The sequence below is a fragment of the Centruroides vittatus genome, unplaced genomic scaffold (assembly GCF_030686945.1).
Source record: "Centruroides vittatus isolate TY-2023 unplaced genomic scaffold, ASM3068694v2 contig_460, whole genome shotgun sequence".
Taxonomy (NCBI): Eukaryota; Metazoa; Arthropoda; class Arachnida; order Scorpiones; family Buthidae; genus Centruroides; species Centruroides vittatus.
In genome coordinates, this window is record NW_027122256.1 from 3,155,506 (window position 1) to 3,182,348 (window position 26,843).

General features: G+C 24.3%; 1 protein-coding gene and 1 long non-coding RNA gene across 2 annotated transcripts; both read left to right on the plus strand.

Annotated features, from left to right (window-relative positions):
• The first annotated feature begins 1,070 nt into the window (after nucleotides 1–1,070).
• On the plus strand, nucleotides 1,071–14,428 carry LOC136977551 (lysosomal cholesterol signaling protein-like). The gene is made up of 12 exons (XM_067273049.1): nucleotides 1,071–1,422; nucleotides 6,009–6,097; nucleotides 6,223–6,332; nucleotides 6,436–6,725; nucleotides 6,943–7,235; nucleotides 9,691–9,809; nucleotides 9,879–10,038; nucleotides 10,117–10,272; nucleotides 10,610–10,693; nucleotides 10,776–10,987; nucleotides 13,968–14,061; nucleotides 14,132–14,428. The coding sequence occupies exons 2-12, from the start codon at nucleotides 6,023–6,025 to the stop codon at nucleotides 14,426–14,428; spliced, it is 1,890 nt and encodes a 629-aa protein (XP_067129150.1). The 5' UTR covers nucleotides 1,071–1,422; nucleotides 6,009–6,022.
• Nucleotides 14,429–15,441: 1,013 nt separating this feature from the next.
• Nucleotides 15,442–25,420, plus strand: LOC136977561 (uncharacterized). The gene is made up of 5 exons (XR_010881109.1): nucleotides 15,442–15,577; nucleotides 16,450–16,555; nucleotides 16,650–16,745; nucleotides 22,523–22,587; nucleotides 25,374–25,420. It is a non-coding gene; the product is annotated as an uncharacterized lncRNA (long non-coding RNA).
• Nucleotides 25,421–26,843: the final 1,423 nt, after the last annotated feature.

Consider the following 26,843-nt stretch of genomic DNA (forward strand, 5'->3'; position numbering starts at 1 on the left):
ATTATATGTTGTATATTATATAGCCTGTATGCTATATTTATATTAAATTTAATTAAATGTATATCTATGTTATAAACTTTAATAATAAAATGCAAATTACTCTGAGCTAGACATATTAAAAATTTATATAAATATTTTTGTATGGACGTTTTATAATTATTTTATTCTCGCTTGTTAAGACATATTCGAAATCTGATATAGGAAAATAGTGTTAATTTATTACCTAGTTACTGGACATGTCGCGTTTATTTGCTCATTTTATTAATAATTTATTTAAATGCAGCTCATATTCTATTAATATGATATAACATGAACTTATAAGAAGTTTTGTATGTCAAATATGTTAAGCAGATTGTATGTTAGTTTTGCTACTTTTTAAATAAAGGATGCCATTATATTTATATATATTTTAATAAATTGAGAATATCTTAATATGAAAGAAAAGAAAATTGTTTCGTAAGTTATAAATTCAATATCCGAACGAACCTTGAACCAGACAAAAGTATTAATTGTTATCATGTTGTTTACAGTTAGTCGCTTGAAATACATGTTTCTTTTCCAGCTATTTATTAATTAAGGTTGATTAAAGATGACAAATATGTTTTCATACTTATTATTTTATTTCAAAGCATTCTTTTATTGGGATAACAATTTACAAAATCATCAAAATTGATGTTAAAAATCAGTCTTTAGGTCAAGGTTCGACCTAAATCACGATCATAATTTGTCATAATTTCCGCCCATTTTGAAGAAATAATCTATCACACCTTTCTACGAAACGAGGGAAACTAGTTAAATGCAAATTGACTGCATAATAATTATGACTTTCACCAATAATTATAGATACATACGTTCAGATCATATTTAAAAAAAAAATAATTTTAACTAATTTTATTACATTCATACTGGTTTAACGAAGTTGTTTATAGATTTCTCTTGATTATTCGAAAGAAAACACGGTAATAGTGATCCCTTTTATAAGCAAACGTTTTTTCCTCCGTATAATAAATATTATAGTAACCAGATCGCATACACTAATACATTTATCAAGTTAATATGTTGAACGAGAAAAAAGCATAGATCCAGCCTTATTCTGCTTTACTTAATAAACATCTGTTGTCATAGAAGACTCGATACTTACTTGACCTGATTTCCCGTAATATTTGATTGCGTTTTACAAGTCGTGTTGATAATTGTATAAATGGACGTTTAGAAAACAGCCTATACTGCTATAACAGTAGTAATGATGAAATTAGAGTCAAGGTGAACATCCATAAGATGCATTATGGGTACGATCAGCTTTAAGAAAAATGCGGCAAATGATGATAAATAATTTCACTCGTCAACTTTAAATTATATTCTCACATGAAGTCAGTTGATGTCTGTTTGATAATATCACGTATATCTTTTCATCTGGTTCAGGTAAGGCTAAACATTTTGTCTATGAATTTGATGTTTTAATGATTAAAAAGTTATATAATTAGTTATCTTTCGATCATTTTTGAGCCTATTCAAAATATATTTCAATTAATCTTTATATATCTTTTAATATATGTATAATACCAATCATTCCTTTTCACTGTCTACAGAAATCAAACTATAAATTAAATCATTATTTTAATAACTTTCATTAATATTACGCATTATATCATTTCATAATCTATTCAATTAACCTAAAAAGTAAATAATTGTTTCTTTTTATTTAATTAATTAAGTAATTTTAAAATGAAAATAAAACGACAATTTTTTATATTATGTTGCATTATTGTATAGGAAAATTTAATTGCTTTTTCAAAATGTATTTTATTATTTAAAATTACGTTATATTTAAGAACGAAATTCAATATTTCTTCGTTTATCTCCATATTAATAAATATTTGATAATATTTTATATACAAACGACGAAAACAGTAGGAAAAATCATTATCGTTTCATTTGATCTATAAAATTTTAGATTAATTACTATTTATTTTTATATTTTTAAAATATATTTATAATTAAATTAAATAGCAATTTATAAAGTTATTTGCATTATTTATCCTACAAAAATTTTATCATTTATATTTTTCAATGATTACAAAATGCTTTTTAAATGTATATTAATAAATGCTTAAGAAAAATAAACTTTGTTATGATATTATATACAAAATATTACAGAATTAAAATTAAATTTTTAAAGTATAATCTGTACAGATTTATCTATAATTATTGTTAAAAGTTATAATTATTAATAATTTAGTCATAATTGATTTTCATGCATTAAGATTTGTTTTATACAAATACAGTAGACTAAATCAACAGATGATATTATTAATATAATAATAAAACCTATTACATTATTCTTGTTTGATGAATATTAAAATAAAAATATAGCCCTTAATGAGATGTTGAAGTAGCAAATTAACCCTCTAATTAAAAATTGAAATGGCAAATAAAATTATTTTGTTTTCATTAAGAATATTTGTATGACCCAGATATTTATTTCAATTTACATCGCTTCTATTTAAAAGTAACATGCACGATCTGATATTAAATTTATCATTATCATCGAAAACTGGTTACTTGAACTATTTTAATATAATTAATTAATTTTTTATATAAGATTTATATCACAAAATAATTTTACAAATTAATTATATTTCAAAATGAACTGAAAGTTGACACATTCTCTTTATTTTTAATCTTTGATTCAAAATAAAATAAAATAGATCGTCATTTAATACTGTGTTATCTAACACACCTCAACACTGTTGTTATCCGTTTCCTTTATAAATTATTCTTTTAATACAAAATTATTTGTAAAATTATCATCAATTATTATATTGCTTTCATTATTTGAAAAATGCATCTCTATTAACCTAGAATAATATTAAAGTTTGCTAAATAACTGAATTATCCATTAAATCTTATCTTTTTAAAGATTTCTTTTTGTTTACTGTATAAACTAACTTGATATTTTCATATTTAAAAAGTGAATTTAAGCAGCAAAATGAGAATGTTTAGGCCTATGTATATTTATAATCAGTGAAGAATCGTTACACTAACACATGAAGCGCGCTTGGGGTCGAAACATCTAGTCATATTTTGCATGTAATGTTTTGTAAATTATTTATTTCTAATATTACTAAATGTAGTGTGGTGTATGACTTTTTTTCTATTATACGAGTACACTCCTAGGTATAATTTCGAGTTTTTATAGGTTTTTGTTTAATTAGAAAACAATAAATGCGTGTTTTAATCATTCATTTCAGTTTATCGCCTTTAAAAATATTAATTTTTTATTTTTATTTTTGAAGGGTATCAGAGCTAATGTTTAGACTATTATGTTTATTTTTGAAGGGTATCAGAGCGTAATGACTATTACGTATAAATATGGAGGAACTGTATATGTTGAAATGAACTCACTCAGCAATATGTAAATCAGAAAAAAACCAAACACCTTATGTTGCTGAGAAAAAATTTTAATAACGTAGCAAACGTTTTCAGCCAAACCTGTTGGCCATCATCAGGCTAAACATATTCGAATGCAAACAAAATGGATCCATTTTGTTTGCATTCGAATATGTTTAGCCTGATGATCCATTTTGTTTGCATTCGAATATGTTTAGCCTGATGATCCATTTTGTTTGCATTCGAATATGTTTAGCCTGATGATCCATTTTGTTTGCATTCGAATATGTTTAGCCTGATGATCCATTTTGTTTGCATTCGAATATGTTTAGCCTGATGATCCATTTTGTTTGCATTCGAATATGTTTAGCCTGATGATCCATTTTGTTTGCATTCGAATATGTTTAGCCTGATGATCCATTTTGTTTGCATTCGAATATGTTTAGCCTGATGATCCATTTTGTTTGCATTCGAATATGTTTAGCCTGATGATCCATTTTGTTTGCATTCGAATATGTTTAGCCTGATGATGGCCAACAGGTTTGGCTGAAAACGTTTGCTACGTTATTAAAATTTTTTCTCAGCAACATAAGGTGTTTGGTTTTTTTCTGAACTGTATATGATAAACAAGCGCATTTCTAATCAAATAATATTCCGTTTAATAATTTCAGTATTATCCTCTTAAGTGTTATTGAGAGAATATTGAATATAATTTTTGAAATTATTGAAATCAATATATATAAATATTGTAAACATATATATAATCTCAGTCTTAGCATGTAAATTTACTTCATATATTTCTATTTTTCTTATAGATTATTTCTGAAATTTGTAAATTATAATATTTAGCTACATGATATTTCGCCTGAAACTTTTTAATTTCAATAGCCAATATATCATTTAAATTATTAACATTTATTCAATTTAATATTTATTTCTATTAGATAGAAATTTTATTAATGTATTTTTTATAATACATTTACTTAAAAATGAATAATACTGATTTATTTAATTGTAATGAATAATTTGAAACGCAAAAAATATAAAAAAATTATATTCAATATTCTTTCGATAACAGATAAGACAAGATTGAAATTCTTAAACGAAATATTATTTAATTAAAAATGAACTTTGTCATTACATACAATTGTTACACGTGTATAATAACATTATATATATACGTATATATACACATATAATATATATACAGCGTAATATATGAAATAATGTAAACTTACATAAAAAAAGTAATTTTTATCACGATATTTAAGAATATTATTTACTGAGATATATATTAAAATTTAAATTTCTCTACAGATTACTTTTTCGTAATTTCAAATTTTATCGTGAGTTAACTCTAATTAAACACAGGCAAAAGGTTGTAGCTACAAGCTTAAAGTTAACATATAATTAGAAACTTTATATAAGCATGGTAATTTTTGCTGTTTTTTTAAATCTTTAATTTTAATCTCTCGGCTTCTTTAATGTGGTTTCATTTGCGGCGACTCTCCTATACAAAGATATATGTGTTCATTTTTAAATACACTAGACCTAGACTAGATAGTAATTTTTATATCTAAGAGTAATTGATGTGTTGGTATTATAATTAAATAACATAAACACAAATAAAGTAAATAATAGTCCTTAGGCAAAGAATAAATACTATATTTATGTTATATAAATTGTATACGTGACATAAGCATAAACATTATAGTCCCACCAGTACAAATTTTAACTGGTAAGATTAACCATAAAACAAATAAAAATGTCTGTAATAAACTGTCAGGGAACAGGGAAAGAACATAACTTAGTTCTGAAAAAATAAATAAATAAATAGAAAAAGACTTGTATTTATTAAAAAGTTTCAAAGAGACGGATTTCAAGCTGCATAATTTACGCAGAGACACAAAAAAAATGCACATCACAAACGCTGTCAGCGCATCACTAATAATTAAAATGACGCCTAACCTGGCTGTGGTACCCTTGACTAGTTTGGAACTGGCGAGGAGTTTGGAAACCACTAATTTAAGGCACTTAATTTAAAATATAAGAAATTTATGTTATAACATTAGAGTTACTTCATACTATAAAAATTCATGTCCATCTCTTTAAATTATATAATATATATATATATATATATATATATATATATATATTGTAATACAACTCGTCAGTAAATTTGATATTTTTTATTTAAACTCTATTTTTATTTATAATTTAAATTTAATTTTAAATATACTGGTGTAAATATTTTGGTTTAAATTAAGGACTAAGATAAACAGTAAACATTATACAAAACAAATTGCGAGTATATTAATGGAATAATATTGAAATTGTATAACATTTGATAATAATTTATAACTTAATATTTTAATGTTATTGTTATTATTATATTAAATTTGTTATCAATAACAGAATATTTATCTATAAAATTGTTACTATATATCTATATTATAGTTGCTGTACTATATATTTATAAAAAGTCATCTGTATTTATAAATTACATTTATAAAATTATTATTTTTTATCTATTTTCAATAAAGTTTTGTAGACCATTTAATATATATTCTGTAAAATAAATATTTATTCTTTTTAATAAAATATTTCAACGTTTTCAGTAATTACAACCAGGATGAAAGCTTATCCATCAGTTCCAATTTTATCAACATTTATCTCTGAATTGAATTCTTCAATTCAACCGAAAGTTGTAAGTTATTAAATAAAATTGCTTCTTAATTCATTTAATATCTATAATTATCTATATAATGATATTCTTAATTTTTATTCCTAAAATTTTTGCATTAAAAATTAAATAATATTCCATTAATACAGGTAGACTTTTCTAAAACTGAAGTATGGAATATCACTGATACTGCTGAAGATTTAGCCGTGCATCAATTATTACCCACTCTTGCAGAATGTTTTGTTATTGTACTTTGCGGGTAATTTTTCAATTTAGAGTACGATATAATTTAACTTTAGATAATTATCAATTATTTGGATACATAGCAAATTAAATATTTCTATTATAATATTTATTCCTAGTTACATCTGTGGCCGATTTCAATATATATCTTCAAATGAAATAAAAGGCTTGACGATATTTGCTTCTCACTTCGCTCTACCTTCTCTCATCTTCTTGAATCTAGCAACAATAGATTTACATAATGTCCATTGGCTATTTATTATAGGAATCATCCTAGGAAAATCATTAATATTCTTGTTTGTTGCCACAACAACCGCTTGTTTTTATCGGCCTTTCAATTTAGCATTAATTGGGATATATGGAATTTTATGTACTCAAGGAAGTGATTTCAGCCTCGCTTATCCAGTCGGTGAGTGTAGAGTAACTTTATCATATATCGTAATTTAGTAATGATTTGGAATTCTGAAAATTTTTTGACAATAAAAATAAATAAAACATGACACATACGTGAGAAAATTACTTTCATAATTAAATTCCAATGATATCATTTTTTTAAATAACTCGCGTGATTTGTTCTCCGGTTCTTCACATTTTGTGATAATCAACTGTCAATTTTATGATTTCAGTACAATCAATTTTCGGAAACGCCCAGTCATCTTATCCCGGATATATGTACATTATCGCACCTCTGTCTCACGTACTCTTCAATCCCATCGGATTTTTGTTAATGGAAGCGGAGAAAGCTCGTACTCAACATATCATCCCCTCTACTCGCAGCAGGTGTGCCTATCATCTGATAATATTCAATGTTTTTCGTGGTGTGGTTAAAAATCCTTGCGTAATTATGACCGTACTCGGCATCCTGGCTAACCTACTCTTCTCCGGTTATTTACCTTATATTATCGAGCGTATATTAAAGGTGAATAATAGTTTTTTTTCATTAAAATATTTATATTAAAAAAATAAATATTAATTCACTATTTTATGCTTTTCAAACGGAACCTATCACCTTTTATTTCAATTATTCTTTCGAAACAAGATTAGCTGATGTCTTTAATAGCTTCATTCGATTTAGTATTATTTGACTTTATGACTACAACCTGATTGTTTGAAACCATAGGAGAAGTATTCTAAATGCTTTTCGAAAAATTTTATAGGCAATGCAACACCTATAAAATATAGGTTACACAGCTTGCTCTTCCCAATTATCTAGAAATATAAAGACTGTAAATTAATATTTTCTATAAAATGATTTTATTATATAGCATTTTACACGTTAGATGTAGCACTAAAATAGCGCAAAAAGTAATCACGAATTGTTTTATTTTAAATCTTAATTTTAAAAAATTCTTCAAATGTTATTCCGTAATATCGCAGAAATCTTATTGATTTTCCATCTTGCGATCTTATCAGTATAATTTAAAAACATGTAATCTATAATTGTGAATTTAAATATGTAACCGATAATTACTACTTTGATAAGCAATCTACATGTATAATTATGTTTTCTGACTTCAATGCCACGTGATTCTATCAATATCAAGTTTCGCAATGAAAAAGAAGTTCGATTTAAAGTTGAAACATCAACATTCCTTGACGAAAATAATAAAAAATTAAAGTTATAATTGGACTTTCAAGTAGAGTAGAAAGAAAAACAAAAATACAAAAGTTATTACGCTATTTTTAAATTGTAGGTTTTCTTACAATTAAACTTATATATTTGTGTTAAATTCTAATTATTTAATAAAAATAAAATAGATATAAATAATATTTTACAAATTTATTTTAATTTTAAAGTTTAAATAAGAATTTTTCTTTATATCAAATAGCTTTCATCACAAGAAATTTAAATTAAACTACTAGACAACAATATAATATAATAAACAAAATATGTGTATTATAGACAAAAAAATAATAAGAATTTTCAATTCATATTGATATTTAATTGCAACGAATTAGAAGAATTGGCTTTTTATCGATTCAAATCTTATTATTCAATATGTAAAGGTTTGCAACTGCACGATTTTCGTGATCGTTCGACCTCAATAATCTAGAATACGAGAATAAACAGCTTAAGCGATGATTTCTGATATAATATATTCAATTGATAAGATATTAAATTTATCTATAGATTGTTTTATTTAATGCCGAATGCTTATGTAAATTAGGTGACTTATTTAAAATAAGAAAAGCTGTTTACGAAACGATAAGTAAATTTTATTAAATAACGCTTCCTGGTGGAAAATATTGTGTAACTGAATAAAGTTTGTAAATTACACGCCACGAATATATTAAAATTAAAATATAATAAACATTAAAAATTCCATATAATTTTCATGGTTGCATAAATTTACTGCTTACTGATTGATAGAAATGTAAGAAATGAAAATTTAAATATATAATATAATAAATTTATAATTAAGTCATCTAAATTTTAATAAATTGGACTTTTGAAAACTAATACAAATTTCAATTAATTACAAATTAATAATTATATTTATAAAATTTCCTTATAAACAGCATCATTTAAAAATTTTATGTATAATTTCAGTTTTCAGCTTGTTTTTCCTCTTGTATAACTAACGTTTATTTATAAATATTAATTATATATAAAAAAATATTAACTGGATAATTGGAAATAAAATATGTAATCGTTAAATTTATATTTTATAAAATTAAAATATTTATGTTTTTCTTTATTCTTTTTATTAATCTACTTATAAAATATTAAAGCAAATTCAGTAAATTATGGTAGAGTGACCAGATTAGTCGATATTTCGAATTAAATTTGGTAAATTTTTTGAATTTAAAAATATTTTTGTTTATTTATTCAGAAATATTATATATAAATATTTATAAATAATACAAATCAAAATATTTTCAAAAACATGTATTTTTTAACAGGTTTTTAACGGTTGAAATATTATTGTTTACTATAACTTTTATAATATTATATATTAAATATTTACATTAGTTGATTATCTTTTAGAAAAATTATTATTATTTTATCTTTTATAAAATTTTTCGGAATGTTTCTGATATTCTGGAGAATGTCAAAAGTAAGAAAATAAAAATATAATACAGTACATTGATAAGGGCAAAAGTCTAACGAAAGAATTTCATTTCGAATATAAAATAAATTTAATAAATAGCTCGTCAAATTCTTAAACCTCAAATTAAATTAAAACTTAATTATATAATTGTCATTAATTAACAAATAATATTACTCTTAATGAATTAAAAAGTTTAGAATAATTTAAGAAGATAATTGGTATTATATCACAGTACATAAGCTTTAGATTAAATTAAAATATTTTTTGTAACATTTCAATAAAAATTATCTTAAAAATGTTATTATTATTTTTTCCTTTCAGATGTTATCTTCATCATTCTCAGCAAGTATTTTATTTCTCTTGGGTTTCACTTTATTTACTTCAAATTCTAAATTGAAATCCGTCAATTTAACTTCAGTTCTACTCATTCTATTTAAAATGTAAGTTAAAATCATAAATCATATTAAATTTAGACATATTTAATTATATCATTAAGGATATTTTTACAGGTTTATTGCTCCATTTATTCTCTACGTATCGGTGAAACTAGTTTGTTACATCTGCGTTGACAAGAGTGATCTTGCAAATTACGCCTTTGTATATGGAACCGTACCGAGCGGGCCTATTGTTCTTTTGTTTGCTACACAATACGGATTACCAACAGAAATGGTATTTCAACGAATTTCAGTGATTTTTTTCTTTACAGACTTTAAATATAATATATATAAATTGTAATTTGTTTTATAGTTGTCTTCTACCTTGGTTCTCAACAATATCTTCTCGGCTCCGTTGATCTTTATTGCTTCCAAACTAACAGAATTTACAGGAAAAAATGTCAATTCAGCACAGTTTATATTAGATGATTGTATATTATATATCAGTGTGGTATCTTTATTTGCATCTGTAAGAAATTTTCTTTAAATACGAAATTATAATTCTTTCGATTTATTTTTATTTATATTACTTAATAAGAATATTTTATGATTTATTTAATAACTAGTTAAGGATCTTTATCCAATAAAAAATATTTTTTATCAACATTTGCATCATTTATCTCATCACGAGCGGATTCAGTCGTTATGTAACAGAAATATCTTCTCCAATCATTAAAATATTTGAATAAAAATAGAGTAAATTTTACAGGAGAAGGCTTAATATTCATGATGAAAATGGTATTATTTGACTCAAGTTATGAGAACTTTATTAGTTCCTGAAGATAACCCAAGCATCTTAATTACAGACTTGGATGTTCATAATATCTCTGGTCAAAGGAAAATGGAAAAGAATTCCTTATTTGATGATATTCAATATTGCAATTTGTCAAGTAAGTATATTTTAAAACCATTTATTATATTCTGATTGCGTTTCATTTCGTGGTGGTTTATTGAAGTCATTTTTTAAAATAGCTTATCATTTCCTTCGGAGTTGTTCTTTGGAAATTCAAATTTTCTGAAAAATCGTTATATTATATACAGCTGATAATGATTATAGGAGGAACCTTGTCGAATCGAGTTTGGACTTCGCTTCTCTCTGTCGGTTTAATGCTTCTCCGAAAGAATAGTTTTGCTTCTATTATGAATTTAAACTTAATTATATTTATAACAATCTTAGGATTTTGGTAAGTAAAATTTTTATTAAACTTTGATCAACTCGAATTTCTTATTTTCTGCCTTTTAAGTTTCGTTTTTAAATTAAATAATTTATTAGTTAGTACTTTCATATCTAATTAAGTATTTCTAGTTAATTTTTGAATTTATGTTTATATCTAAAATGTATATAAATACAAAGATTACACATATCAAAAATTAATGACATATTAAGTAATATTACATATATATAATATTTTTTTTTTATTTAAAAATATTAAATATTGAAAATAAATAAATTTTTCATATTCAAACATTATATACTTACAAATTTTATTATATATTTGAATATTTAAACATTTTTTTTTAAACTCTTTCCGCCCTGTGGGAATTAAGAGGGCCTCTTTCAGTAGGCCCATTATGGGTTCGGTCAGGCCCACAATGGGGCGACCGGGTGGTGAGGGACGGGGCCCGACATATCCGAACGGACCACCCCCCGAAAAATTCCTGGGGATTATTCGACCCGTTTGGACTCGATCCCGGGTCCCCCAGAGCGGTAGGCTGCCACCTTGACCGCTCGGCCATCCGGCCGTCATTTAAACATTTTATAAAATAGTTTTATATATTTATAAAAATAAAAAGAAATAATCTCTTTTAAAGTATACAAAATAAAAAAAAATGAACTGATTCTGTAACATTAGCAAGTTTTGTAAGACAAACATGTTTTCTTTCGCTTTATTTAATTAATTTTAAATTTATTCAAATATAAGTTTAATATTACTTAATATTTAAGTAATATTAAACTTAATATTATATTACTCTAATAATAGAAATAATAAGTATAAATTCTACAGATAAGTATATATTCTAATATATTGTAAAATTGTTTACACAAGTAAATGGATAAGGAATAAATATTTTCAAAAATGAAAGCATAAAAATATTATAAATAAAGTATTATTCACAACTTGTTTTTACAGAGATCTGTAACGAGTATTCTGTACGATTAAATATTCACTTTCAGAAAATTCCATAGTGACCTATGCTTATGGGCTAATCAATCTACTCCAGAAAATATGTTATTAAACTTAATATTATATCAAATAATATTAAGTATAATAACATACGGGCTAATTAATTATTAAAATAGTTTTTATTATTAATAAGAAATGCGTTAAAAATATCGTAGAACGATAAAATTGATTTTATTTATTAAATTTTATTTGTAGTTTAATTAAATATTTAAATGAATTATATTTAAATTACATGAATATTTATCGTATTAACATTAATATATATTAATTTAATAATAAATAAATATAAATAAGGAATAATGCGTGTACAAATATGTAAATTACTTCAAAAATTTAGTTTATAAATATTTTAAATAAGAATTATAAATGTAATTGTAACAAGTTGTATTCAAATATACAAGTTTTTATTATTTAGTCTATTATATTAAAGTTAATCATTATATCAAGATTAATGTCATTCAAATTAGATAAATCATATTTTATAATAAATTTGAGTTTTAGTTTTGTTGTATTTTTATTAGTTTTTATTGCTTAAAGCGATGTTTACACAACATTCAATTTTTTCTACTTAGTTCGAATGCATTACGCCAAGTATGAAGATCATAATTGACATATTAAAAATCTTTTAAAGGTCAAAATATGTAAATATTAAGTAATCATATATGTAAATATTAGTTAAAACAAAAATTTAACAGGTAGCTTATTTTTATGAAATATAGGTTAAATAATAATGAATTAAACATGCAGTCCAATCATTATTTAATTCAATTTGAAAAAATTGTAGACGTGTAAATTCCCACTGTCGTTCACCTGTTCGTTTGCCTGTTTTCCTTAATTTCGAGAACATAGATGAATGCCGAGACCAGATAGGGAACGAGTAGGGACAGGAGAACCGATTAACTATATACGAACTTCCTCTTTGGGTCGGAAGTCACGTTATTTCAATTCAAAATTTCTCCCTGAAAGGAGTTAGATGAATGACCGGCACGACTGTGTTGCTAAAATGAAAAGTATGATGTACAGGAGCAAGAGACTAATAATTTGAGATGGAGAGCATATATTTTAAATTAAATAAATTAAAGAAATTCGATTAAAACTTGCAGCCCGACACTGTGACAATGTCACAGTAAATAATTGCTCGTATTATTATTATTACTATAATATATATATATTATAATAATAACAATAATACGAGCAATTAATATATCATTTAATTTAGTTAAGGTTAAGGTCTGTTCACGTAATAAGGCCACAAAAATTCAGACCAAAAAAAATTGTTAAGTAAATATTTGACTAATTTTTTTGAATAAACTTTATTTGATTCAGAGTTTATATCACTACAAGTAAATTTTTGAATAATGACTTTATAAATTTATCCAATATTTAATGATCTTAATAAAAATATTTATATGTACTAAAGAAAATTGGACTAAAAATATTATCTCAGGGTATGAAATTCTTAATTATAAGATACGAATTAAAATTTTAAAAAGTTTATTATTAATATTTAATTTTATTAATTTGAATAATTAGTTTAAATAAAATTTAAAATAAATACGATTAAAAAATTTTCAATTGGGGAAAAAACGCCTCCAAACTCTTCCGTATTGCATTAAATTTTAATAAGATTTTAAATAAGATCTAGTTTTTTTTAATCTTTATTTCTTCTAGGAATTTGTTTGCAATCTTATTTGAAGTCTTATTTTTAGCTTGTAAATTATTTATTATTTAAAAAAACTAACTACTTTTTCTTAAGTAAAGTAAATAATCAGATAAATTAAAATATATTAAAAATTTTAACTTAAAAATGTTCTATTAAAATGATTAATTATAAAATTCAACGGCGTAAGATATACAGAATAATAATTCATAATTTCTCCGACATCCTTTCCAGTTTATATTAAATTTATATCAGTACAAATCTACTACGTAATATAAAATTTCTTACAAATATATTTAATATTTATATAATTTCTAGTTTACCTGGAGTTATTGTAACAAGTTTAGCTTTAATGAATTCCAATAGAAATGAAATTAACCAAACAAATCAAGTAATATCTAGTTATATTCAAGTAAGTTATTCAGTTTTTATATTCAGAGTTCTTAATAATTGAAAAATTAAGAAGAAATCATGTGTTTTAGGGAACCATCGTGGTAATTACTGTTATAAGTTTACTTCTGACAGTTTCTGGCTTACTAGGCTATTGTCGTCATTCGATTCCTAAACTACCGCTTTGGATAAAGAAAGAAAACTCTTTGAATTCTGATACCAACGTTCATACACTTTCTTCTTCTTCTGGTCTTAAAACTCGATCTTCACAACAAGAGAAATCGGAATCCAAACAGTCTGTTAATGTCGAAGAACAATTGCAGAAATCGGTATTAATCAATGCTTTACCAGGCAAGATTCATTTAAAATTACTAAAATTAGACTTTTAATAACATGTACTAGTTATATATCATAGATACCGCGGAAGTGTTACAGAGATTTTAATATCTTCGTAAATATTAGAATTTTAATTATTAATATGCTATATGATTATGATTAAAATTTTAAAAAATAAATTTAAAACAGAAATATATCATTAAAACACAAATGTTTTCAATAATTACTTTGATTGTACGTTGTGTTTAGTCGTTCAAAAGTGATTATTTTATTTATTTAATAATTAATGTAATAAAAAATGAATTTTTTAATTGAATTATGACTTTAAAGTGAGATACTTATTAAAACTTTATGTATTTAATCTTTTATTATTATAAAATAATCAATTACTAATAGGAGAAATGAAAAAAATTCTAAATATTTTTATTAAAATAAATTTAGAAGTATTTTTTAAATGCTCTAAAATCGAATTTATATTTATAAAATAAAATTCTAAATTTCTCGAAATCATAAAAAGTTATAAATACCTTAAACTTAAACAAATTAAAGTCTACGCCCTTCTGAAACATGTCCATTAACAACTATTTATTAGAGTTCATTCATACTTTCTTCTGGGAAAATATGTAACTTTCTCTGAGAGTAATTAATAATAACATACAATAGATGAATGATTATTAGAATATCAAGATACCTACTCAATTTTTCATAAATATAATACATTATTAATATTCACTGTCCTGTAAAGTTGACTAGATCTATGTAAAGACACGATGGGCGTCTCCATAGCATAATTAGTAATACATAAGCCATCCTCGGCATTAGTTAGTTCTCATATCTCGTCTGAAGTCAAATTTATTTTCTTGTAAGTGACTTTATTTTGTTTTTTCGAGTGCATGCTTAACATCAAAACTTTATTTATACAACAGTCAGTGTAATGTGAAAATTATGTTATATGAATAAGCTCTGAAATATTGAATATCAAATTTACTTATCTTTGTATATTCGTGCTAAGTTTTAAAATACTGTAAAACTAGATAAATGTTATTTATCTACATTAATATTTTCATTTCATTAATTTTTATATATAACTGTGTTAACTTTTTTTTATATATTTTAATATGAAATCTAGTATGCCTGGCATTAGAATGGAAAAATGTAGAAATAACAAAATGTAACTTTTCTCAAATTGGAAATATACAAAGGTAAAATATAATAATTTTTTAAAAAAAATAATAATTAGTAAAAACTATTCATTAAAATTATTCAAGTAATTTTACAGTATAAAGAAAAATTACTAATAATAATTTTATTAATTTGTTAATTAATATGGTCAATTTATGATATATTATAGATTATAGATAGTAAATTAAATGTAGGTGAGGTAATTCTTTTAAAAAGTTGCATGATAAAATATATAAGCCTAGTATGACAAATAGAATTGTTGAATTAAACTTTTCATATTTATGTACTGTACATGTAACGTTTAAATTAATTTCTAATTTTTATAAGCTTAAATTCGTGACTTTATTTTAATATTGAATTATGAGTGTAGTTAAGACAATCGGACGGCTGAGGTGGTTAAGGTGTCAGCCTACTGCTCTAGCTGACCAGTGATCTAATCCTGACGATCAACTCCAAGAATTTTTTGGGGTGGTCTATCCCAGATATGTCAGACCTATTCCTCACTATTCGGTTTCCCCATTGTAGGCCTAGACGAGCCCTCGATGGGCACGATTAAAAGACCCTGTTTGTACCTACGGATGAAAAAAAGTGAAAAAAAAAAAGAATTGAATAGTTACAATTTATAAAATGTGTACGTTATGTAACAAAGTCGTAGTTTTTAAATGTCATTTTAAAGGTTTCTTGAAATGTATTTATAAATACTAATTTTAATTGCGTACTGATCGCTAGTTTTATTTTTAGCTTTCATTTCGATCAATTTTTATCACATGAATTGCATTAAAATAAAATACAAAAACCTGTATTCTAAATCATTTTAAAAGTTATGAAGTATCTTATTCTCTGGAGAATTATATCAAAGATTTCGATTTAAATTTAATTTTGGATTTCACAGGCGCAAAATTTCGGAGGAAGGACAACACGAAGACTTACAGAATCACGATGAAGAATATAATAGATATATTTTATTAATTGTGTTCCAAACAGTTGCCATGACAACAGTAAGTCTTTTATTATATCAGCTACCTTTTACTAGATCGTCTGAGAAAATTATGGATATGTAAAACTAATATATTATTTTTTCTTTCTATAAAGAATTTGCTTTCTTCTATATGGAAATTAATAGGGGACAAAGAATGCGGTGTATACGTGATTTTGCAGTTTTTAGATGCTTTACAGATTTATGGCCAAGTAAGTTTTTTATTATTACAATATTTCATTTCTCAAATTCTATTTCACTTTCATTGATTACCAAAGAATGTATAGAAAAAGCTATATTAGCGTGCTTCTTGTGGAATCTAAAACATTGTTTAAGGGAGAATTCATAATATTTATTTTCTAATATAAATATTATATGAAATTTACAAATTCCTTTATATGTTTGCTTTTAAGAATAATGAATTGATGTCGATAATTTATAATAAAATTTATAAATTTATAGATTAAGAACATTGTTTTGATCTATTCATCATTTTAAAAGTTAATAAAACAAACAGACATACATAAGAAGGCAAAATCCTTATAAATATATTTTATAAAATGATTCTGAGAATCGTAATTTCAGTTACAAGTGATTTTCTTATGCGATATTGTTTTAGTTTTTGTTGTTTTTAAGGTATTAGTGAATGGGAGAGAGAGAGGGGGGGAAAAGAATTTTAAGTATAATAAAACATTCATTATTAATTATGTAAAATGCTTATTCATAAATAGAAATTTTTGTGAGAAACTTATTCTATTAACGTTAAATTTTAATAAATCCTTCTATGGCAGTTGATAAAATCATATTTTTGCATAAATGAAAATTCTTGCTTTCGCTGTTCTAAAATAATTTTATTTATGCTTTCAACTATATTAATTAATTAACATTTTAAAGGAATTACTGAATTTTATGCTAATTTTCAACTTATATAGGAAATTTAAAATTAATTTAGGATACCGGATATTTTTCTTGTGACTAAAAGTAAAGTGTAATTCAAATAGCTACAGGAAATCTTTCAGCGGAACTGGAAAACTTTGTTGAGTTATTTGCCCAATATAAATATACCAGTATCATGTTTCATTTGCAAACCCCCATAAGACTTGAAATTTATTTGATACCCAGTACTTTTGTATAATTTGTCTTTCCATTGTTGGATGTCTCAGTTCTGTCTGTTCATATTTTTCAACTTTCAATTCTCAAAGAATTAATCTCGAAGAATTTAATAATTACTTTTAAAAAGTAATTTATAATTTCATAGAAACTTTTATAGATAATTTATTAAAATATATTAGCATAAATGATAACCTAGTTTTAGACTAGCAACTGCTTTATAAAAATCTAAAAAAATATTTAAATAGAATAAATCTAAAAAATTATATACTTTAATTATTTATAAACATTAGTCAAATTTATAACAGCTTTTGTCGTATAATTTATAAAATAAGCACAACTTAAATAAAGCAGAACATATTTCAATAGAAGAATTCAAAACGTAGAGCCCATTATTTCTTCTAATTGTAAGTCATAAAAGCGACACCCAGTGGCCGAGTAGATAAAACCACTGAACACTAGTCGTGGGTTTGTGTCTAGTCAACGGGCTCTTCACGTAGACTTTTCCGGGTTTTATTCACGTTTGTATCATCTAAATAGGAACCATTTTCTCGTAGAAAGTCTTCCCGTGAGGCAGATCGCCCACGTCTAGAGTTACCGTATACAAACAAACAAATTCATAAATGGATAGATTATATATTAAAAAACTAATATTTATTTTTCAAATATTTATTTTTAATATATTCTTATTACTTTTATATCAATGAAATATTATAAGCAACATGAAAGATAAATATAGAAAAACGAAATATAAATGTTTAATGTTTGAAGAAATGTTTCAAACATCAACTAGCTTATTTGTTATGTTAGTGGAATAGATAGAAGCAAGAATCTCTTGTACTCGTTAAGACTTAACAATGAAATATGGTATTTACTGTGTTAGAGGAAAACTCCATAACTTCTGTTATATCTGGAAAGATATTTTATTAACTAAAAAGAAAGGCTTTTCTTGAGCATTTCGTAATATTTATTTATTCTGCAAAAGTATGACGTGAATTATGTTAGATGTCATGTAGAATTGAATTATCTAATCGTAATTCAAATTTAAAAAATTGTATCGTATTATTATTAACTATATTTTCGAAATGAACAGGCATATTATTAATTCATAATTCTACGTGCAGTAAATTTTATGTATTGTTAAATATCACTTTATTTAAATAAAATGATACTTAATAATAAATAATGTCTACATTTACATACTTAATTGAATTATTTAGAATAGTATTATGATTATCTAAAACTTATATGGTAAGTTGAGGTAAAGTAGATCAGATTCAGCTAAATCACTCATTTTAAAAAAAAAAAATCTTTGACAGAAAATTCAATTAACTGCAATGTAAAAAAGTATCACAACTATTGATTGAAAAACCATAATTTGCAAACAACCAAGTTTATCGAGAATTGTAATATTGACATTTCAAGATATATTGGCAAACGATCCATTTCACTCCAGTGTATGGATGAAATGGATTTGCCGCTTTTCAGTTCTGATAATCGAAGTAATTAAACACAAACACGACAAAACAAACTTACAGTATTAAAATAGTTAAAAATAGAAACGTTTAAGAACATTTTTCACATAGTGAATATGGAAAAGACCCTCTTATACACACAAAGCAGAAAGAGCCAAAAATAAAAATAAGAGCTCTGTTCCTTACCATCATTGCGTAATTAAGCGGTCTTAGGGTCTTGTTTCTCTGGACTGGTTTCAAAAAATTTCACTTTGGTTTTATTATTTCTGAAAAATCTTAGCCGCATTTAGCCTTCTGAGGAATCAATATCCTCTAGTTCCTGTATAGTTACTATTACTGACTAGTTGTCCGAATCCTAGTATGGACGTCTTGTCCGTAATGGCTATAATTTGAGATCAGCCAAGTAATGTTCAAAATAACCACTCAGTCGGTTTGACGAAAAACACAAATTTTATATTTACAGTAAATGTACAAAATAATCCAAATTAGAGTTACAATTAATTATGCACAAACACTAGTCTGAACAACAACCGACTATTCCCGTACAAATTTGTCGAAAGAACTCCTTACGAACAAACAGACTTGTAATTAACAAAACCTCCGAGTCAGGAACAAGTTCGTACACAAACACGTAACTTCCAACGAGAGAGTTAGTTAGCACTTCGATAACGACGATCTCCCTTGATCCGCATCCGATCACCTCCGATACGATGCCAGCACGATCCCGATACGAACTTCGATCCGAGCTTAAATAGTCGACGGCGTTCGAACCCTGCTCCAATCAAATTTGAATGTTCCCGCAACGGCCGCCAACGGTCACTTCCCGCCGGCCAATCGTCCGATGGTCGACGATTTGAAACTTAACGGTTTTTCCCACGGAAGTTCCTAACGGTCGTTTCTACCGGCCGATCCTAACGACTTTTCCGTTATGAGAGTTCGTTATAACAAACAGGTGGGAATCGCGCGTTTTGGCAATTCCATACCTTACAAGCCACGTATCCAATTGTATTAAATCCATAATATTAGAAGTCTAACTCTATTCTTGAATAAATATTTACCAGTATCCGAGTGGATAATAACACTGGTAGTTGGTCATGGGTTCTTACTTCGCCAACGGGCTGGCCGGGTGGAGTTTTCCGGATTTACTTCGCGTTTGTAACTCTTAAATAGAAGCCAGTTTCCCATAGAAAGTCCTCTCGAAAGGCATCTCTCCCCTTGACAGATCGTTCACGTGTAAACAAAATATACGAAACTATTCTTAAATGAAAAAAAAACTGTCCTAATGCATTTACAGTATAAAATGACAAATTTGAATGAAAATAACGTGATACCAGATGGTCTTTATTTCTATTATCGTGTTCATACAGCTTCTGTGGATACATTTTTATACATTGTAATAATGATCCATTTCACCCCATATAAAGTGATCCAAATCATCCATATGAAATGCAATACGAAAATATAATTTTTAATTATTAACTATTGTCACATTAGGCGTACCAAAGCGTAATATCATCAAAAATCCCTCTACTTTTGCTTAATAACCGATACTTATTTTCATTTATAACGACAAGTGTAATATTTCAATTTATTGCTAGTACTGAAGATAACTTACGAATTGTTCACGTGTTGTCGTCGCTCATGTACAGACACGAAATGGTGTTTTCGACATAAGTGAAGACAGTATGGCTAAGTACTTTCTTCCTTAACTTCTAGAAACCTCAACGAATCGTTGGCACGTAGAGACAAAACACAAAAATAAAACTTAAAAATATGACGTTAAAAGCATAGCGTGATCCATTTCACTCCAACTTACCCGATTCCAAAAGTACATTTATCAAACGTCATATATCAAATATACTATATGAAAGTAATTATATATAACAGAGAGAAAGTACGGAAATCGGTCAAAAAATTACCCCTCCCCCAATATTTTTATATTTTTGGGCTCAGGGGGACCCGAAACGCCGAGAAATGCAAAATAGTCGGGGTTTCTTTTTTCTGTATGTTTGAATGTTAGTTTATTGGGATGTAGTATTATTTTGTTTACTCACTTTAACTGTGACTTTTGTCAAAAATTTCTGATATTTTGAAGGAAGGTTTGTGTATTAGGAGGATTAATGCTATTAAATTTTGGTGGTTAAAGCTCGAGGAGGTTGAGAGATAGAGGGATGTTATGAGTCATATCTCAAATGGGGTCGGACTTAATTAATGAAGATTGTACTCGTTATTAGCATTTAAAATTTTTTTATAAGTTATCAAAATTAAGCCTTTTGTCATTTTATAATAATTGATAATATAAAAAGTATTTTAATAAAATTTCATAACAGATGGTGCCACAAATAATTTTAACTCTTGCCGAGAAAGTTACGCAACTCGTTACTAGATTTTATTAATAAAGTAAATTCCATTAAGGACTAAACCTTATTCAGTTTATTAATTAAAAACTGAATAAGGTTCAGTCTTCTCAATATATCAATTGAAGAATTTTTTTAACTTTTAGCAATAAATTCAATTATTTTGTTATTAAATTCTAAACGTATATCTAAATTAAACAATTATGTCTATAAGAATTAGATAGATTTTAAAGTTATTGAGTAAGAAAAAATTTGAAATTTAAATTTTCACATTGTTATTAAAAATTCACATACAAAAATAATTAATTTAGACTAGAATTCTGCCTAGTATAATTCTTATACTTCATTCAGTTGAATAGCAGAATGGCTATTTTAAATAAAAATAAATCAATCTATTCATTTGCATTAAATAATATTTTTCAAAGTAAGCAATAATAAACTTTATGTACAGTACTTTTGTTACATTCTGAAGCGCGAGTATCTAGAAATTTATTTAAATTAAAAATCATACTTATCCAAATAAATAAAATTCTAATAGTTTAGTTCTAAATCTCTAAAGGCAATAAAAAGCAATAACTGATAAAGGAAAGGAAAATTATTAAAATTCTACAACAAAAACATATTTGAGATCTTATAATAAGAAATCAACGATTAATTCTTGCTAGAAGATTAAGGATATAAGCGAATATAATCCAGCGAATATAATAGTTTTGACATAACTTAATTTACATTTTTATAAATAAATTTTAATAGTTTAAAATTTATGAAAATTTTTTTTTAAATGAAAAGAAAATACTTTACTAATGAAAAATTTTAGAGAATTTTCTGTAATTTTATCGAAAATTAAAATTTTTTCTTTCGTATATTTATACTGTTTAAATAATCTAAAATACGGAAAATATTACCTTATTATATTATAAAATATTTAAATCATATAATTATAATCATATTTCATTTTTAATTCAACTATTTTTTTATCTCGTTTAAGAAATTTCAGATTTTAATTACTTATTTTAATGATATAACATTTATACTATTTATTTTTAGGGTTTCATTATTTTTTGCTTATTTCACGTAAATATAAAACCTCTTTGGAGAAACTGCATATCCAGGTAATAAAAAATTTTAACTATATTTTTCATAATAGTTATATTTATATTTTCAAATAATTTATTTAAAAAAATATAAAATTCACTTGTGTTTAAACTGCGCGCATAAATTTTTATTTTACATGAAAAACTAACGAATTTATTATAAAAAATTTGAAAAGTATTCTATAGAAACTAATGAAAGAAATTTTAAATATGAATTTTTATGTAGGACAAACTAATCTTAATTTAAGTATTAGGAATTACCAAGTTCAATAAATTGATAAATCAAGGTCATTTCATAAATAAAGTCATTTTCTTACAGGTTTTTTAACAACAATAAATATAATAATACTAATAACAGAATGATAAAAATAATTAAATATCGATATTTATGAAATTATTAATTTTAACTACATTTCTGGAAAAATAAACTGTATAAATGAAATTTTAACCATAGATTTGATAAGAAATCTAAACTAGAATGGGGAAAATCTAGTAAAGTATTTTAAAATTCATTTTTGATTTCTCAAAAGTATTACTATATATACATATATAAACTTAAAGTAATATAATTCATGATTATAATAGACGGATTTTTTTGAAAATCGTACAAAGTGATTTCCATCTTGACGTCATCATATTATGGCTTCTCATCATGCCATTACCAACGCTTCTAAGATAAAGTCAGTCTTAAAATTCTACAATCATCATCGAAAATCTAGAGACAAGCGATTCACTTCTCTAGAATCGATCTTTCTACCACCAGCTCTAGGAAAAATGTTCCATTTTCTCTAATTTTCTAACATAAAAATATACAATTAGTTGTAAAATCCGAAACGAGTTGCCTTACAATTATTCTTTGTAATTTACACGAATTTTTACATTACTTAAATGAATTAAATTTAAATTAAGAGAGTATTTTGTTTCAAAATTATTCATTTTAAGAATTTAATATATTCCTCGTTTTCTATTAAATATAATATCCTAAATTTACGCTAAATTTAAAAATGATCTGAAATACAAATTCATTAAAGTTTCTTCGATGTGTGCTTTTAACAAATAATTACTCGATATAAGTATTTAATTTCATTTCTTAATTGTGTAAATAATTATAAAATAATTAACTATGTATAGTGATTTAAAACTTATTGATAATATAAAAGGTCATACACGTGTATTAACTTAAAGAAAGAATATTTATATTTGACATACTTCATTTAAGTTTATAAGTTAAATAGGTTTATTAAATAACCACTAAACAAATACTGTATATTACACATACAAAGTCTAGTAAAAAAAAGGGAAAATAATATAGGATTTTATTTTTAAAATGGAAAAATTTACATTCCGATTTTCCATTTCATATTCTCACTTTCTTCTGCTTCAATCGTACTTCCGACTGAGAAGATATTACGTTTCTATATCAAATAAAAATCGACTTTTTAGAAAGTTTAACTTCCGATATTGTACTCAAATTTTAAATAAATAAATTTTCATTATTTAAAATAATATAAATACAATAATTAAAATTTTTATTATAAATAAAATTTAATTTCATTTAAATTTTAATCTATTCTTTTTAACTTTTTGAAGATAATCGATAAATAGAAACTAAAGAATTATATTTTATATTCGTAGCTAGTATAGTTTTAAAGAAAAATATAAATAAATATATTTTTATTTAAAATCTAGAATAATTTTAAATACAGTTTTTACAATTTTAAAGTGTTGAAATTCAAAAATATTTATTGTATAAAATTAAAATCTTTGAGTTAAATAATGTTTTAAACATATTTTACATACAATAATGAAAATTAATAAACACCAACGTGAGTTTAGGTTATCGTTATATCAGTAATCCCATTTTAAACTGAGGTTACTGGAGAAAAATGCGAAAATCGTTCCATTTAATAATCGAACGTGGGTCTTTCTAGCGCAAGCTTACCTATAATTTCATACTATTGCACTAATTATTGATCAAAATATAAATTAGATAGTCTTATTATACAATAGCATATCAGTCTTATCTATTATTTATCTATTTTTTACTTATTTTTTTAGTAATACCCTGTTCTACTTTTTAAGTATTTTACAATGTAATACTGTATTACGGAATTTAATTCATTTAGTAAATTTTCGTTATGTTTTCAGAAAAATGAAAATAAGGTTTTATAACATTTGATTTAAATTAATTAACTTGTTTAAGTATTATAAATTTATTACTAATACTATATATATATATAAAAATATAAAGCATATCCAATGAAATTTCTTATATTTTAGATAGAAATAAAGGAAATTTTATGATGTTATCATTTTTATATAAATATAAGAAACGAGAACGTTCTTTTACACAATTTAAAAATGATAAAATCAATTGAAAATTAGAAGAATAAGATCACTTTTTTTAAAATATAAATAGTAAATAAATTTCAAAATATCATTAAGTAAATTCTAATTTCTGATATATATAATTATATAACAATAAAAAATATTTTCTCGTTGTTTCCATTTCATAAAAATTGAATATTTAAAATAAAATAATGCAAGATAAAAAAAACTTATATTTTATATCAAAATTAATATTTCTTCGAGAATTTATCATACATTTAAACAATTATTTGACAACGAAAATACGTCAAAGTATAAACCCCGCAAAAGCATTTAAAGTTTTTGAAAATATAAAGATGTTTGTCGTTATTTAATTAATTATTCCACATCCCAAACATTTTCAAATTTATCAGAATAAGAACAATGTTTAAAATTTTTAACATGATCGTTTTCTTATTAATGTTTTTACATTTCAGATGCCGATTCAAGCTACAGATTTATTCGTCAACATCGAATGAACAGGAATTTGTTAGTACGAAATTTTAATTACGTTTGTAAATAAATTAATAAATTTTGTACATTATTTTATATATTTATAAATTAATAAAACAGAATTTTTCATTAATTTGATATTTTTTTATTTAAAAATTTTAATTAAATAAAAACAAATTAATATTTTAATATAAGTAAGAATATGAAGGAAACAAATTCAGAATATGAAAAATTAATTAAAAGTAAACGTTATTATCAATATATTAAAAATATAAAATTTTATTAACAATGAGATATTTAATAACAAATGACACTTTGGTTTTATGTTTTCTGATTTTTTTCTTTATTATTAACTTCATGGTCCTAAACGGTTCATTTTTTTCATTGGTAATTTTGTTGTTTTATCTTATAACAATATAGTTACAGTGTAAATTTTTCAGGTAAATTTAAAAACTAAAAACTATGCATATTTTAATATTATTTCAAATATTTTTCGAAAGAAATAACTTTAATATAATGCATTTTTTATTATATTTTCTAATTTATGTTATAAAAGACAATAAAATACAGACAGGTTAAAAAATGATATAAAATTAAAGTATAATGAACATTGTCTAAAAATAATCATTAATTCAAGTAATAAAAACAGTTATATTTTTCTATTCTGTGTTAACTAATCCATTATATAAATAAAATTCGAACATTAAAATTTCAAATAGTTACTTTTATTGAAATGAATAAATTATAAAATCGATTTACGAAAATGTTAAAAAGATATTTTTGGTAAAAATTCACCGGGTTTTCCTACCTTATTCAAGGCTTCTTATAAAATATACAGTATTTTAATTGCGAGGGAATTCCACAGACAAAAATATCCTATTTATTTCCCTTATATATTCCTTTAAATATTTTACTTTTCATTATACCGTTATAAATAATAAAAGCTTTTATTGAAAATATATATATATATATAGATCTATAGACATTTTAAGAGTTGATATCGTTATTTAACTGAAATTTTTATTGTTAAAAAAATTCACTAGAGTTAGTTGTTATTAAAAATACAGTATATAAATGTTCGTCATAAATTAAAATAAAAATAATAGTGCAAGCTTTTTTAAAACGCTTTTAAAGACTACAATTCTTTCTTTCTCTTTCATCGATAAAATTCATTTCACTTAGTTATGGGGATTAAAATAAACATCTCTGCATGTGTTTTACAATAAAACATATATAAAAACTTCCTGTAAAGTAAATAAATTATATTTTTCTAGATATATTATTGTACACTGTCATATATTTTCAAATTCATAATAAATAAACATTTAAATATACAAAAACTTTTAATAACAAATTTATAAAATAATAACTTCTACAATCTTCAAATAATAAACGTAGCATTTCTTAGCTGTAGATCTTGAATTGAAGAACCCGTGCCTTTATTCATCACAATA

Coding starts and splice junctions, on each gene's coding strand:
- LOC136977551 (XM_067273049.1), top strand. CDS start 6,023: ATGAAAGCTTATCCATCAGTTCCAATTTTATCAACATTTATCTCTGAA. Junction 10,273..10,609: donor TGGTATCTTTATTTGCATCT/GTAAGAAATTTT, acceptor TCTTAATTACAG/ACTTGGATGTTCATAATATC. Junction 10,988..13,967: donor ATAACAATCTTAGGATTTTG/GTAAGTAAAATT, acceptor TATAATTTCTAG/TTTACCTGGAGTTATTGTAA.